The sequence below is a fragment of the Oncorhynchus clarkii genome, chromosome 27, assembly GCF_045791955.1.
Source record: "Oncorhynchus clarkii lewisi isolate Uvic-CL-2024 chromosome 27, UVic_Ocla_1.0, whole genome shotgun sequence".
Classification (NCBI taxonomy): domain Eukaryota; kingdom Metazoa; phylum Chordata; class Actinopteri; order Salmoniformes; family Salmonidae; genus Oncorhynchus; species Oncorhynchus clarkii.
In genome coordinates this window covers 34499354-34513985 of record NC_092173.1, presented here as the reverse complement: position 1 = coordinate 34513985, position 14632 = coordinate 34499354, and the positions used below count along the sequence as shown (strand labels likewise).

General features: G+C 46.1%; 1 protein-coding gene across 1 annotated transcript in view; it reads right to left on the bottom strand.

Moving 5' to 3' along the window:
* The window catches only part of LOC139386181 (platelet-derived growth factor D-like), a 58600-nt gene that overhangs the window by 12887 nt on the left and 31081 nt on the right, over nt 1-14632 (bottom strand). Inside the window, exons 2-3 of the mRNA XM_071131653.1 lie at nt 7540-7729; nt 6180-6357 (exon numbers count right to left, since the gene is read on the bottom strand). Coding sequence (XP_070987754.1) covers nt 6180-6357; nt 7540-7729 — 368 coding nt within the window. The remainder of the gene's footprint in view (nt 1-6179; nt 6358-7539; nt 7730-14632) is intronic.

The following is a 14632-nucleotide window of genomic DNA, read 5'->3' as shown; positions in this document are numbered from 1 at the left end:
TTTGAGGAATAACAACTTAACTTTATTCATAAGTCTATAGTGAAGAACAGAGTAACAGTTAAGAAGAAATGTGTTCTTAAGAAGGTTTAGTGAATCTGGGGTCTGACCTCCTCACAGACCCCTTCATTAGACACAGAGAGATGAGGTGCTCTATGTAGAGGAGAAGAGAGACAACACACTCACTGTTTGTGAAAAGTGACTTGTGAACACACCCCTTGCAGATGTGCAACTGTCTCTGGTTGATATTATATTCTATGTAATGGGTAATGGCTCTCCTAAAAACACACTCTGCAGTTCATAGTGAACCTGAGGGAACAACTATACATCTGCATAACATGCAGTCTGAACCCACTTAAAAAACTGTGTGTACTCTGTGTGTGTGTGTTCATGTTATGTATGAGTCTGCAAATGTGTGTGTGTGTGTGTTATACTGTATTTGTGCATGCTGTGTGTGTGTTTCTATATTATGTCTGAGCCTTCGAATGTATGTGTGGGTGTGTCATATGAAATCAGAGATGACTTAAAAAGTTTAGTGACTAATCTTTCGTTTTATAGCATCTGTTTCTCGTGTGCAACCCACAGATACACACTGTGCTTTGAAAGGAACCTCTCTGACTTCATACACAGCTGGGCTATTGAGTGTGTGTTGTGTGTAGACTTCGTCATAAATGAGGCTCATAGTGTGTGTGTGTGTGTGTGTGTGTGTGTGTGTGTGTGTGTGTGTGTGTGTGTGTGTGTGTGTGGCCCCTGCAGCAGCCCCAGATGTGTATCTCTGTCAGCATCTGACCTTATTAGGCAATAAGCAGTCAGATTCAGTAAACTGTCCCACAGTCCTGTGCTTCAGAGGGGAATGCAGGGACAGCTGGGCTAAGGCCACACAAACGCACCTGGGACTTTTCATAGGAAGAACAGTTTACAGTGCCTTTAGAGAGTAGGTCAACGAGGACATGAAACCACGTCTGGTAGCTGGAGGGTCGTGACAGACTAGACTAGGTCCTCCTGGGTAGAAACGTTTTCAGATGGTCACAGGGTAAGAAGGGTTTGGGGAGCAGTGCTTTCAGGGTGAAACAGATTTGGCAAGAAAAATGTGTATTGCCATAATTGACTTGTGTTTCCCTGCACCTGCTACTAATAATGTGTCTGTAATACCTCCTCTCAGACATGTTCTTTCTGGAGGAGATTAATGGTATTGCTTTGCCACAGACAGTGTTGGTTTCTGGGAATATCCATTTATGTATGTATTTATGGGAAAACCTCAATGGGTCCCAGAACAGCTGCAGAGCCTGTCAACATCTGGGAGTGTCTGGGAACAGAGTAGCGTTCCTGGATCATATTCCTGCCTGGATGGATCTGATGTTCTGAGGAACTCCACAATTGTTTTATCTAAGCAAGTCAGTTAAGAAAAAAAGTATTATTTTACAATGACTGCCTACACCAGCCAAACCCGGACAATCCTGGGCCAATCACGGCCGGTTGTGAGACAGCCTGGAATCGAACCAGGGTGTCTGTAGTAACACCTCTAGCACTGAGATGCAGTGCCTTAGACCGCTGCGCCACTTGGAGAGTCCAAATTCCCTAAGCCTGAATCACTGGTTCTAGAGGATTCCTCGATAAGGAAATTAAGAAAAGCACTACAGCGTTCAGTCATGGTCATGTTATTGCATTGCATTGTGTGTGTGTGTGTGTGTGTGTGTGTGTGTGTGTGTGTGTGTGTGTGTGTGTGTGTGTGTGTGTGTGTGTGTGTGTGTACAGTTCATTCGGAAAGTATTCAGACCTCTTGACTTTTTCCACATTTTGTTGCATTACAGCCTTTTTCTAAAATTGGCAATTTTTTTTCCCATCATCAATCTACACACAATACTATTTGAAATATGACATTTACATAAGTATTCAGACCCTTTACTCAGTACTTTGTTGAAGCACCTTTGACAGCGATTAAAGCCTTGAGTCTTGGGTATGACTCTACAAGCATGGCACACCTGTATTTGAGGAGTTTCTTCCATTCTTCTCTGCAGATCCTCTCAAGCTCTGTCAGGTTGGATGGGGAGCATTGCTGCACAGCTATTTTCAGGTCTCTCCAGAGATGTTAGATCGGGTTCAAGTCTGGACTCTGGCTGGGCCACTCTAGAACATTCAGAGACTTGTCCAGAATCCACTCCTGCATTGTCTTGGCTGTGTGCTTTGGGTTGTTGTCCTGTTGGAAGGTGAACCTTCACCCAGTCTGAGGTCCTGAGTGCTTTGGAGCAGGTTTTCATCAAGGATCTCTCTGTACTTTGCTCCGATCATCTTTTCCTCAATTCTGACTAGTCTTCCAGTCCCTGCCGCTGAAAAACATCCCCACAGCATGATGCTGCCACCACCATGCTTCACCGTAGGGATGGTGTCAGGTTTCCTCCAGACGTGACACTTGGCATTCAGGACAAACAGTTCAATCTTGATTTCATCAGACCAGAGAATCTTATTTCTCATGGTCAGAGTCCTTTAGGTGCCTTTTGGCAAACTCCAAGCGGGCTGTCATGTGCCTTTTACTGAAGAGTGGCTTCCATCTGGCCACTCTGCCATAAAGACCTGATTGGTGAAGTGCAGCAGAGATGGTTGTCCTTCTGGATCTCCTATCTCCAAAGAGGAACTCTGGAGCTCTGTCAGAGTCACCATCGGGTCTTGGTCACCTCCCTGACCAATGTGCTTCTCCCCCGATTGCTCAGTTTGGACGGCTGGCCAGCTCTAAGAGTCTTGGTGGTTCGAAACTTCTTCCATGTAAGAATAAATGGGGCCACTGTGTTCTTGGGGACCTTCAATGATGCAGACATTTCTTGGTACCCTTCTCCAGATCTGTGGCTCTACATAATCCTGTCTCAGAGTTCTACGAACATTTCCTTCAACCTCATGGCTTGGTTTTTGCTCTGGCATACACTGTCAACTGTGGGACCTTATGTAGACAGGTGTGTGCCTTTCCAAATCATGTTCAATGAATTTAATTGACTTCACGGATGATCAATGGAAACAGGATGCACCTGAGCTACACTGTGTCATAGCGTGTCATACAAAGGGTCTGAATAATTATGTAAATCAGGTATGGTTTTTTAATATTTAATACGTTTGCACACATTTTGGCTTTGTCATTATGGGGTATTGTGTGTAGATTGATGAGGATGTATTTATTTATTTATAATTAAGTTGTAACAACAAAATGTGGAAAAATTCCACGGTCTGAATACTTTCTGAATGGAGGTTTTGGGTTAAAGCAGAAGACGTATTGTGGTTTTGTTATGGTTGTTTTGTGGTTATGGTTGCATTGTGGTTATGTTGTTTTGTGTTTGTGGATGAGTAATGGTTGTATTGTGGATGAGTAGTGGTTGTATTGTGGTTGTGTAATGGTTGTACTGTGGTTGTGTTTTGTGGTTGTGATGACAAATGACTGATTTGTAGGAACTAGACTCTCTCTCGTAACACTCCCTCTTCGCTCTCTCTCTCCTCAAACTCCCTGTCTTTTTGTTTTGTAGGAGTTATCGGCTGTCAGCATGATAGGATCTGAGACACCTGTTCTCTACCTTTCTCTATCTCTCCCTCCTCCACCTTATCTATACAGCAGGGCAGAACAAATTAGAGCTGTTAAATGAAGCCTCTCACAGCCCTAGAGGTGGTGGAGGGGAAAGTGTGTGGGTACTGGGAGGCCAATCTAATGGCAGCTTCCCTGTCTGGGAAAGTGTGTGGGTACTGGGAGGCCAATCTAACGACAGCTTCCCTGTCTGGGAAAGTGTGTTGGTTTCTCACATGCACACCCGGCCCCACGCACAGGGTGTCACTGTGCCGAGGACACAAAGCAGGCAGCTACACACAAGGACAAAGGAAAAACAAAGAACAAAAGGAGAACCTGAGGCACTGTGGAGAAGGAATAATAACGGACATATGCCGACCTCTCCAGGCGTAAGAGACGGGAGAGAGATGAGGGGGAGGAGAGATAGAGAGGAGAGAGATGAGGGGGAGGAGAGATAGAGAGGAGAGAGAGGAGAGAGGGGAGAGAGATGAGGGGGAGGAGAGATAGAGAGGAGAGAAATGAGGGGGAGGAGAGATAGAGAGGAGAGAGAGGAGAGAGGGGAGAGAGATGAGGGGGAGGAGAGATAGAGAGGAGAGAGATGAGGGGGAGGAGAGAGAGAGAGGAGAGAGAGGAGAGAGAGATGAGGGGGAGGAGAGAGAGGAGAGACGGGAGAGAGATGAGGGGGAGGAGAGATAGAGAGGAGAGACAGGAGAGAGGGGAGAGAGAGAGGGGAGAGAGATGAGGGGGAGGAGAGAGAGAGGAGAGACGGGAGAGAGATGAGGGGGAGGAGAGATAGAGAGGAGAGAAGGGACAGAGATGAGGGGGAGGGGGGAGAGAGGTGAGCCGGGAGAGAGATGAGGGGGAGGAGAGATAGAGAGGAGAGAGAGGTGAGAGGGGAGAGAGAGAGGGGAGAGAGATGAGGGGGAGGAGAGATAGAGAGGAGAGAGGGGAGAGAGAGAGAGGGGAGAAAGAGGGGAGAGAGGTGGGGGGGAGGAGAGATAGAGAGGGGAGAGAGATGAGGGGGAGGAGAGAGAGAGGAGAGAGGGGAGAGAGAGGGGAGAGAGAGAGGGGAGAGATGAGGGGGAGGAGAGATAGAGAGGAGAGAGGGGAGAGAGATGAGGGGGAGGAGAGATAGAGAGGAGAGAGGGGAGAGAGATGAGGGGAGGAGAGAGAGAGGAGATACGGGAGAGAGATGAGGGGGAGGAGAGACAGAGAGGAGAGAGGGGAGAGGGGAGAGAGATGAGGGGGACGAGAGATAGAGAGGAGAGAGAGAGAGGGGAGAGAGATGAGGGGGAGGAGAGATAGAGAGGAGAGAAGGGACAGAGATGAGGGTGAGGGGAGAGAGAGGTGAGCCGGGAGAGAGATGAGGGGGAGGAGAGATAGAGAGGAGAGAGAGGTGAGAGGGGAGAGAGAGAGGGGAGAGAGATGAGGGAGAGGTGAGACGGGAGAAAGATGAGGGGGAGGAGAGATAGAGAGGAGAGAGTGGTGAGAGTTGAGAGAGAGAGGGGAGATAGAGAGGAGAGAGAGGTGAGAGGGGAGAGAGAGAGGAGAGAGAGGTGAGAGGGGAGAGAGAGGGGGGGGGGAGAGATGAGGGGGAGGAGAGATAGAGAGGAGAGAGAGGTGAGAGGGGAGAGAGAGAGGGGAGATAGAGAGGAGAGAGATGAGGGGGAGGAGAGATAGAGAGGAGAGAGAGGTGAGAGAGGGGAGATAGAGGGGAGATAGAGAGGAGAGAGAGGTGAGAGGGGAGAGAAAGAGGAGAGAGAGGTGAGAGGGGAGAGAGAGAGGAGAGAGAGGTGACAGGGGAGAGAGAGAGGGGAGATAGATAGATGAGAGATGAGGGGGAGGAGAGAGAGGTGAGAGAGAGGGGAGATAAAGGGGAGATAGAGAGGAGAGAGAGGTGAGAGGGGAGAGAGTGAGAGGGGAGAGAGAGAGGAGAGAGAAGTGAGAGGGGAGAGAGAGAGGAGAGAGAGGTGAGAGGGGAGAGAGAGGAGAGAGAGGTGAGATGGGAGAGAGAGAGGAGAGAGAGGTGAGATGGGAGAGAGAGAGGGGAGAGAGGTGAGATGGGAGAGAGAGAGGAGAGAGAGGTGAGAGGGGAGAGAGAGAGGAGAGAGGTGAGATGGGAGAGAGAGAGAGAGAGAGGGGAAAGAGATTTTCATAATATTTTAGAATGGTGCAGAGGGGTATGGGATGTGTGTTTAAAGTCAAATGCCCTAGAGGGCAAAATAAAACACCTCTTGCTCTCTTCAGTAATGTAAGGGAACATCTACACATCTAAATCTTCCTCCGCTATTCAACTACTGACGTAGCTAATCTTCTGATCCAGACTGGGCTTTATAAAGAGTACATACTCAGCCTCCCTCCATCCGTCTACTACATCCCTCCCTCCCCCTCCTCATTTGTCAAGCTAGACGTCTTACAAAGGAAACAGACGTTAATGGGTTTAGTCATCTAATTCCCACAGCTAGTTACCTCAGGAAGGATTTTGGGAGCATCGTACTTGAACCCTCTATCATACAGACCACATTAGACTGTCATAAGGATGACAAAAGAGATCAGTTGGCCGTTATAACACCAGCTTTGGGTCTTTACGTTTCAACATCTTTGTGGAATGAGATGCAGTCACATCCCGATGTTCACTCACCTGTAGAGAGAAGTGGAGTTTGAAGCCAGGCTTTGCCACGAAGTAGTCGTCTGACTTGAAGGAGACTTTGAGGGTGTTGGTTTTGGAGGTAAGACGAGGGGGGACTCTCTGACCACACCATCTCCCCCAGACAATAGTACTGGTCTCTGAGATGTCCTCCACCTCCACAAAGTCATATCTGCAAGGGAAGGGGGAGAGGAGGGGCTCACTAGATTTTCAATCAATGGATTTAATATAAGAGCGGATCAATCAATGGATATAATATATCAATGGATCAATCAGTGAATAATCACTGTTCATTAGAAAAGGTATAATTGTTGGCGAGCCAATCACCAGTCACCTCCCTCCCCCTCTTTATATCTTTCCTCATTTCTCCCCTCTCACTTTCTGTTCCTCTCCCCTCCTGTCCTCTCCCCTCTCACTTTCTGTTCCTCTCCCCTCTTACTTTCTGTTCCTCTCCCCTCTCGCTTTCTGTGCCTCTCCCCTCTCGCTTTCTGTTCCTCTCCCCTCTCGCTTTCTGTTCCTCTCCCCTCTCACTTTCTGTTCCTCTCCGCTCCTGTTCCTCTCCACTCTCGCTTTCTGTTCCTCTCCCCTCCTGTTCCTCTCCCCTCTAGCTTTCTGTTCCTCTCCCCTCTCGCTTTGTGTTCCTCTCCCCTCCTGTTCCTCTCCCCTCTCGCTTTCTGTTCCTCTCCCCTCCTGGTCCTCTCCCCTCTCGCTTTCTGTTCCTCTCCCATCTGGCTTTCTGTTCCGCTCCCCTCCTGTTCCTCTCCCCTCTCGCTTTCTGGGCCTCTCCCCTCTCGCTTTCTGTTCCTCTCCCCTCCTGTTCCTCTTCCCTCTCGCTTTCTGTTCCTCTTCCCTTCTGTCCCTCTCCCCTCCTGTTCCTCTCCCCTCTCGCTGTCTGTTCCTCTTCCCTCCTGTCCCTCTCCCCTCTCGCTTTCTGTTCCTCTCCCCTCTAGCTTTCTGTTCCTCTCCCCTCTCGCTTTCTGTTCCTCTCCCCTCCTGTTCCTCTCCCCTCTTGCTTTCTGTTCCTCTCCCCTCTCTCTTGTCTAAAGTGCTTACAAAGACAAATGCCTTTGGTTTGGGGATTAAAAGCCTATTCTCTCTTCTCACCCTCAAGGACATATTCTTCATTACTGCAAAGACGGCAACCTTCATCCATCCCTCCCTCCCTCTCCCTCTTTCCCTCCTCTCTTTAGTCTCTGTAGATGTTGATACCCTCATCAGAGGGATGGCAGCCTACTCTCTTCCAGCCTACTCTCTTCACTCAAATCTCCCTTTTCATCTGTTACAAACTCAGGCAACTTTCTCTCTCCCTGGCACTTCAATCTCTCACCTCTCTATCCTCCCCTCCCTCTCTCACCTGCAGACTTCGTTCTCTGGTTCCTCCAGTGCAAAGTGGGAGTCAAACTCCAGGGTGATGCGGGTGTTGTGGGGCGACAGTAGTTTCCATGACAACTGCAGGTTCCTGGGATAGGCGTTAGGAAAGCGGGGGCTCTGGATGACTCCTCCCGTTGCCGTTACCGTGACGACCTCTTCTTTCCGGTACAAGTCTGTAAGGTGATTGCTGTCTGTTAGCAGTTATAACTGGTATAGGTTAGTGAGTTTACTCTCTGGGATTTCATACACAGTGTTACAGAGTCAGAGAGAGAGCGAGAGTGAGACAGAGAGAGACCGAGAGAGAAACAGAGAAAAACAGAGACGGAGACCAAGAGAAACAGAGACCGAAACCGAGAGAGAGACCGAGAGAGAGACCGGGACCGAGAGACCGAGACAGAGAGAGACAGATTTGTAATGTCTTTATTGTTTTGAAACTTCTGTTTGTGTAATGTTTACTGTTAATTTTTATTGTTTATTTCACTTTATATATTCACTTTATATATTATCTACCTCACTTGCTTTGGCAATGTTAACACGTTTCCCATGCCAATAAAGCCCTTGAATTGAATTGACAGAGACCAAGAGAGAGACTGACAGAGACCGAGCGAGAGAAAGAACGACAGAGACCGACAGAGACCGACAGAGAGACAGAGACCGACAGAGAGACAGAGACACCGAGAGAGAGACAGAGACACCGAGAGAGACAGACCGAGACAGAGAGAGACCGAGAGAGCGAGACCGAGAGAGAGAGAGCGAGGCCGACAGAGAGCGAGATAGAGAGAGAGCGAGACAGAGAGCGAGACAGAGCGAGAGAGCGAGACAGAGAGCGAGACAGAGAGATAGAGCGAGAAGAGAGAGAGAGAGACAGAGAGAGAGAGCGAGAAGAGAAAGAGAGCAAGAAGAGAGAGCGAGCGAGAAGAGAGACAGAGAGAGAGCGAGACACAGAGAGAGAGAGAAAGAGAGAAAGACAGAGAGAGAAAGAGAGAGAGACAGAGAGACAGGGACAGAGCCAGAGAGCCAGCGAGAGAGAGACAGACAAAGAATAACAGTAAATGAAGCTGTTCAAATAAATACAGTTTATATTCCTACATAGTCCTAATGCTCTGTGACTACATAGTCCTAATCCTCTGTGACTGCATAGTCCTATTGCTCTGTGACTACATAGTCCTACTGCTCTGTGACTACATAGTCCTACTGCTCTGTGACTACATAGTCCTAATGCTCTGTGACTACATAGTCCTAATGCTCTGTGACTACATAGTCCTAATGCTCTGTGACTACATAGTCCTAATGCTCTGTGACTGCATAGTCCTACTGCTCTGTGACTACATAGTCCTAATGCTCTGTGACTACATAGTCCTACTGCTCTGTGACTACATATTCCTCCTAATGCTCTGTGACTACATTGTCCTAATGCTCTGTGACTACATAGTCCTAATGCTCTGTGACTACATAGTCCTAATGCTCTGTGACTACATAGTCCTAATGCTCTGTGACTGCATAGTCCTAATGCTCTGTGACTACATAGTCCTAATGCTCTGTGACTACATAGTCCTAATGCTCTGTGACTGCATAGTCCTACTGCTCTGTGACTACATAGTCCTAATGCTCTGTGACTACATAGTCCTACATAGTCCTCCTAATGCTCTGCGACTGCATAGTCCTAATGCTCTGTGACTACATAGTCCTACATAGTCCTTCTAATGCTATGCGACTACATAGTCCTAATGCTCTGTGACTACATAGTCCTAATGCTCTGTGAATAGATAGTCCTCCTAATGCTCTGTGACTACATAGTCCTAATGCTCTGCGACTACATAGTCCTAATGCTCTGTGACTACATAGTCCTAATGCTCTGTGACTACATAGTCCTAATGCTCTGTGACTACATAGTCCTAATGCTCTGTGACTACATAGTCCTAATGCTCTGTGACTACATAGTCCTAATGCTCTGTGACTACATAGTCCTAATGCTCTGCGACTACATAGTCCTCCTAATGCTCTGTGACTACATAGTCCTAATGCTCTGTGACTACATAGTCCTAATGCTCTGTGACTACATAGTCCTAATGCTCTGTGACTACATAGTCCTAATGCTCTGTGAATAGATAGTCCTCCTAATGCTCTGCGACTACATAGTCCTAATGCTCTGTGACTACATAGTCCTAATGCTCTGTGACTACATAGTCCTAATGCTCTGTGACTACATAGTCCTAATGCTCTGTGACTACATAGTCCTAATGCTCTGTGACTACATAGTCCTAATGCTCTGTGACTACATAGTCCTAATGCTCTGCGACTACATAGTCCTCCTAATGCTCTGTGACTACATAGTCCTCCTAATGCTCTGTGACTGAATCTGAGGACATTAATCCATCTCTCTACTGCTCTCACTCAGTGGAAGTAGTTATTGTGACCCATACAGGGGCACAGGGTTAGTGAGTTGTGTCAAGTGAGGAAAGGTGTTGAACATCTGCTCGACCCCACATGATCGCTAGCAACTGTAGAAACACACTTCTCTCCCCCTCCCGCCATCATTTCTCTCTCACACGCCCTCCGTCATGTCTCTCTCCCTGACGAGTGGTAGTACCTGTATCCATAGTGATGTTAATTGCGCCATGTGAAACAAGGAATATGATGTGTGTGCGTCTGTGTGTGTGTGTACGGTGCGTATGTGTATGGAGGTAAGTGCGTCAATAGAACACACAGCAGAGGGAGAGGAGGAGGAGAGCAGTGATGCATGCAGTGGCCAATCCAACTCAATCCCAAATGTAACCATTTACATATACAGTGCATTCGGAAAGTATACAGACCCATTACCTTTTTCCACATTTTGTTAAGTTACAACCTTATTCTAAAATGGATTAAAAAAATAATAATTCTCCCTAAATCTACACACAGTACCCAATAATGAAGAAGCTAAAAGTGTTTTGACATTTTTGCTAATTTATATTAAAAATTTCAAAAAACAGAAATACCTTATATGCATAAGTATTCAGACTAGGGATGCACGACACATCGGTAAACATGTCGGAATCGGAGGATATTATCTAAACATGGCAACATCAGCATTGGCCAGATGTTTAGTTTAACGCAGATCTGCAAAACCAATGTCAAAGCTGACATGCATACCGATATGTGGCCCGTTTCAGGAAACTAGGCGTATGTCACGGCTTCACGGGAGAGTTATATTTTTTATGAAAAATTATAAATATTTTTTATCAAAATGCATTTTTTTGCAGAAATGCCTTCTCAAACATGTGAACTTTCATGTGCTTTAATATCAAACTTGTATGACATCTGTAGATACAAATACAATTGTGAAATTACAAGCTTAGTTGGTTTAGCCACAGAAAAAGTGAGAGCAACCTTCCTGCTAGCCATGATTGGCTGAGAGAATGAGCGGGGTGGACATGCCGAGAGATGTGTTTGGATTGGTCTACCATATAGCAGGCGTCTGCCTACATGAGCCGGTCAGTATGTTTAGGTAATCGTGTCGATGTGGCTTTAATTTTGTTTTATTGTGTAGTAAAAATGCATAAGCATAATGTCAAGTTAAAGTGTACTGTTAGCTAGCTAACATTAGCTGGCTGGCTCACTAGCTAACGTTATGTGTATGCTCTCCACTTTCTGGAGAACTGAGTTTTGAAATCAGTGGAATTTGAATATGATAGCTAAGAAGATGGAGAAAACACCAGTCTGGATTACATCATCAACCTATGGCAACCATGCATGGCATCAGACAGGAGACGAGTCCAACCATGATGTAAACTGGTAAGATTTTCAGATAATACACGTTTCTAATTTTGACAGAGAGTGGTTTCATTTCAAATGTACTGTTAGCTAGCTAACGTTAGCTGGCTGGGTCATTAGCTAATGTTATGTATATCATCTTATTCTTCGTATCTCAGACACATTTGCTTTAGTTATAGCGATAGAACCTGGTGGTTAGCTACCTGCAGATTCATGCAAGGTAGTAACATCATCAGTTGTGATTATGGTCCATTGTTTAGCTAGCTAGCCACATGTCTTAACAAAAGACTCCACTCTAATTTGGACAAAGTATTTTCATTTCAATTTAAAGTGTACTGTTAACTATCTAGCAAACATCAGCTGGCTGGCTCGCTAACTAACTAATGTTACGTCATGTCATGTGTTGGGATTCATTGATTACCTAGCTAGCTATCTAGCTACATTTCTTAACAAAAGACTCTCGTCTTAGTGTGCCAGAGCGCAGACTAACTGAAGCATTTTTGAAAGCTCAACACCCGCTCAATATGTCCGTTGTCAGTAAACGTCCGGCAACAAAGCATAACTCAATTGTTGCCAGCAGCACAGGTACAGTCACCAACGCTCTGGATAACATGAAAACTGTCTAACCAGCTCTGCTAAGGAGAGTAAAATGATCCGAGTGGGGTGTTCTCTCATTATGTGTCTGGAAGTAGCTAGCCAACGTTTGCCAGTTAGCTTGGGTGCTTGACTGTAGTTGTGAGGTCAGGGCATTCGGAACAACCCTACTTATTGGCCAGAGCGTCCAGTGTGTGCTCTGAACATGAAACCACAGCGATAGGGCGAGTAATGTTCAGTGAGCTGTTCTCTCTCTCTTTAATGTCTGGAAGTAGCTGGAAAGTTAGTACAGAATGGTTGGATGAACCCTTAAAGAGATGGGTGGGGTTAAGGCTTAAGAGGGTGTGAACAATGCTGAATGGGTGGGGTTAAGGCTTAAGAGGGTGTGAACAATGCTGAATGGGTGGGGTTAAGGCTTAAGAGGGTGTGAACAATGCTGAATGGGTGGGGCTAAGGCTTAAGAGGGTGTGAACAATGCTGAATGGGTGGGGTTAAGGCTTAAGAGGGTGTGAACAATGCTGAATGGGTGGGGTTAAGGCTTAAGAGGGTGTGAACAATGCTGAATGGGTGGGGCTAAGGCTTAAGAGGGTATGAACAATGCTGAATGGGTGGGGTTAAGGCTTAAGAGGGTGTGAACAATGCTGAATGGGTGGGGTTAAGGCTTAAGAGGGTGTGAACAATGCTGAATGGGTGGGGTTAAGGCTTAAGAGGATGTGAACTATGCTGAATGGGTGGGGTTAAGGCTTAAGAGGGTGTGAACAATGCTGAATGGGTGGGGCTAAGGCTTAAGAGGGTGTGAACAATGCTGTATGGGTGGGGCTAAGGCTTAAGAGGGTGTGAACAATGCTGAATGGGTGGGGTTAAGGCTTAAGAGGGTGTGAACAATGCTGAATGGGTGGGGCTAAGGCTTAAGAGGGTGTGAACAATGCTGAATGGGTGGGGTTAAGGCTTAAGAGGGTGTGAACAATGCTGAATGGGTGGGGTTAAGGCTTAAGAGGGTGTGAACAATGCTGAATGGGTGGGGTTAAGGCTTAAGAGGGTGTGAACAATGCTGAATGAGTGGGGCTAAGGCTTAAGTGGATGTGAACAATGCTGATTGGGTGGGGTTAAGGCTTAAGTGGATGTGAACAATGCTGATTGGGTGTAGACAAAGAAGGGCTCTCCAATAGTAGTACCAAAACATAAAAAGAGGGGTTTCTCAGAAGTGAGTTTACAAGTTTAATAACTTTCAAAGCAGAATTACTTTCCCATTGTTTACTCAAATGCACTATATGATATACCATTTTGTAGCTCTGTGTCTCTGCTTTTATCCAATGTAAAAAACAGAAATTCAAATGTTGCTACATGAGCGGATCTAGCTGGTGAGTCAGATGACGCCGCGAAAAATACAGTGTTACACAGAAAAGCAGAAAAATACTAAGCGCACACTTTCAAGAAGTAAACAAGTTCAAGTCCAGCAGTCATTTGAAAGAGTAAGAACATTTCAGCAAGACAACTCAAAGGCAAATACCATTAATGCCAAAATAATGGATTGAATTGCCGTTGACAATCAACCGTTCTCGGTCGTGGATAATGTTGGCTTTCGCCGACTAGTCGAGCACCGGTACACACTACAAAGTAGGCGCTATTTTTCAGATGTTGCCCTACTGGAGTTACACAGTAACTGCTATTAGCTTCACGACTGACATTTAGAAAAGCGATGTCAGCCCCATGAGCATGCTGAGTCTGACAGCAAAGTGGGTAGACAAGGATTTTGTACTGTACTTCGTCATATTGCATGTTCATGAATGTGCTGGATCTCATACCGCTGCTGCTATTTCAATGGCATTTGAGAACATGTTTGAAACCTGGAGACATGAACACACTCCTCATTCGAACAACTGACTGGAGAAATAAGCTCATCAACTGTCACACCCTGACCATAGTTTGCTTGTATGTTTCTATGTTTTGTTTGGTCAGGGTGTGATCTGAGTGGGCATTCTATGTTGTGTGTCTAGTTTGTCTGTTTCTGTGTTTGGCCTGATATGGTTCTCAATCAGTTATTGTCTCTGATTGGGAACCATATTTAGGTAGCCTGTTTGGTGTTGGGTTTTGTGGGTGATTGTCTCCTGTGTCAGTGTTTGTACCACACGGGACTGGTTTCGGGTTTTCACATTTATTGTTTTGTAGTTTGTTCATGTATAGTTTTTTTTATTAAAAAACCATGAACTTCAACCACGCTGCGTATTGGTCCGCCTCTCCTTCAACAGAAGAATCCCGTAACATCAACTGCGTCTGCAGCAGATGTGATACCCTCTGTCATGGCTTTGAAATGGCTGCTCAACAAAACTGCCCATACAGACCGTGGGGTTAAAACTTGCAAAAGTACTGAAGGCTGTGAACAAGCAAAACAGGGTTTACGTGAAATGTTAGAGACAGCTGGACAAGATGGATACGGACACAGTGACAGTGCGAACCAAAAAAGAGAGACCACTGACAGACAGAGCTGAAACTTCACTGCTTGACATGTCTGATGGGTTGGCATGCACTACATTGCTGCCTGCCATAAGTTGAGGGACAGTGTCTGACAGACCAATCAACCTACACATGTACTCTACTGTATGCTTATTGTTATTGTCCAATGAATGGCTATTTTGACCCTTGGTTATTGTTGTTGTCCCGTTGACAATTTTGATTCTCATTATTTTCATATTGTAAATATCCAAAATAAGCTTTGGCAATATGTACAT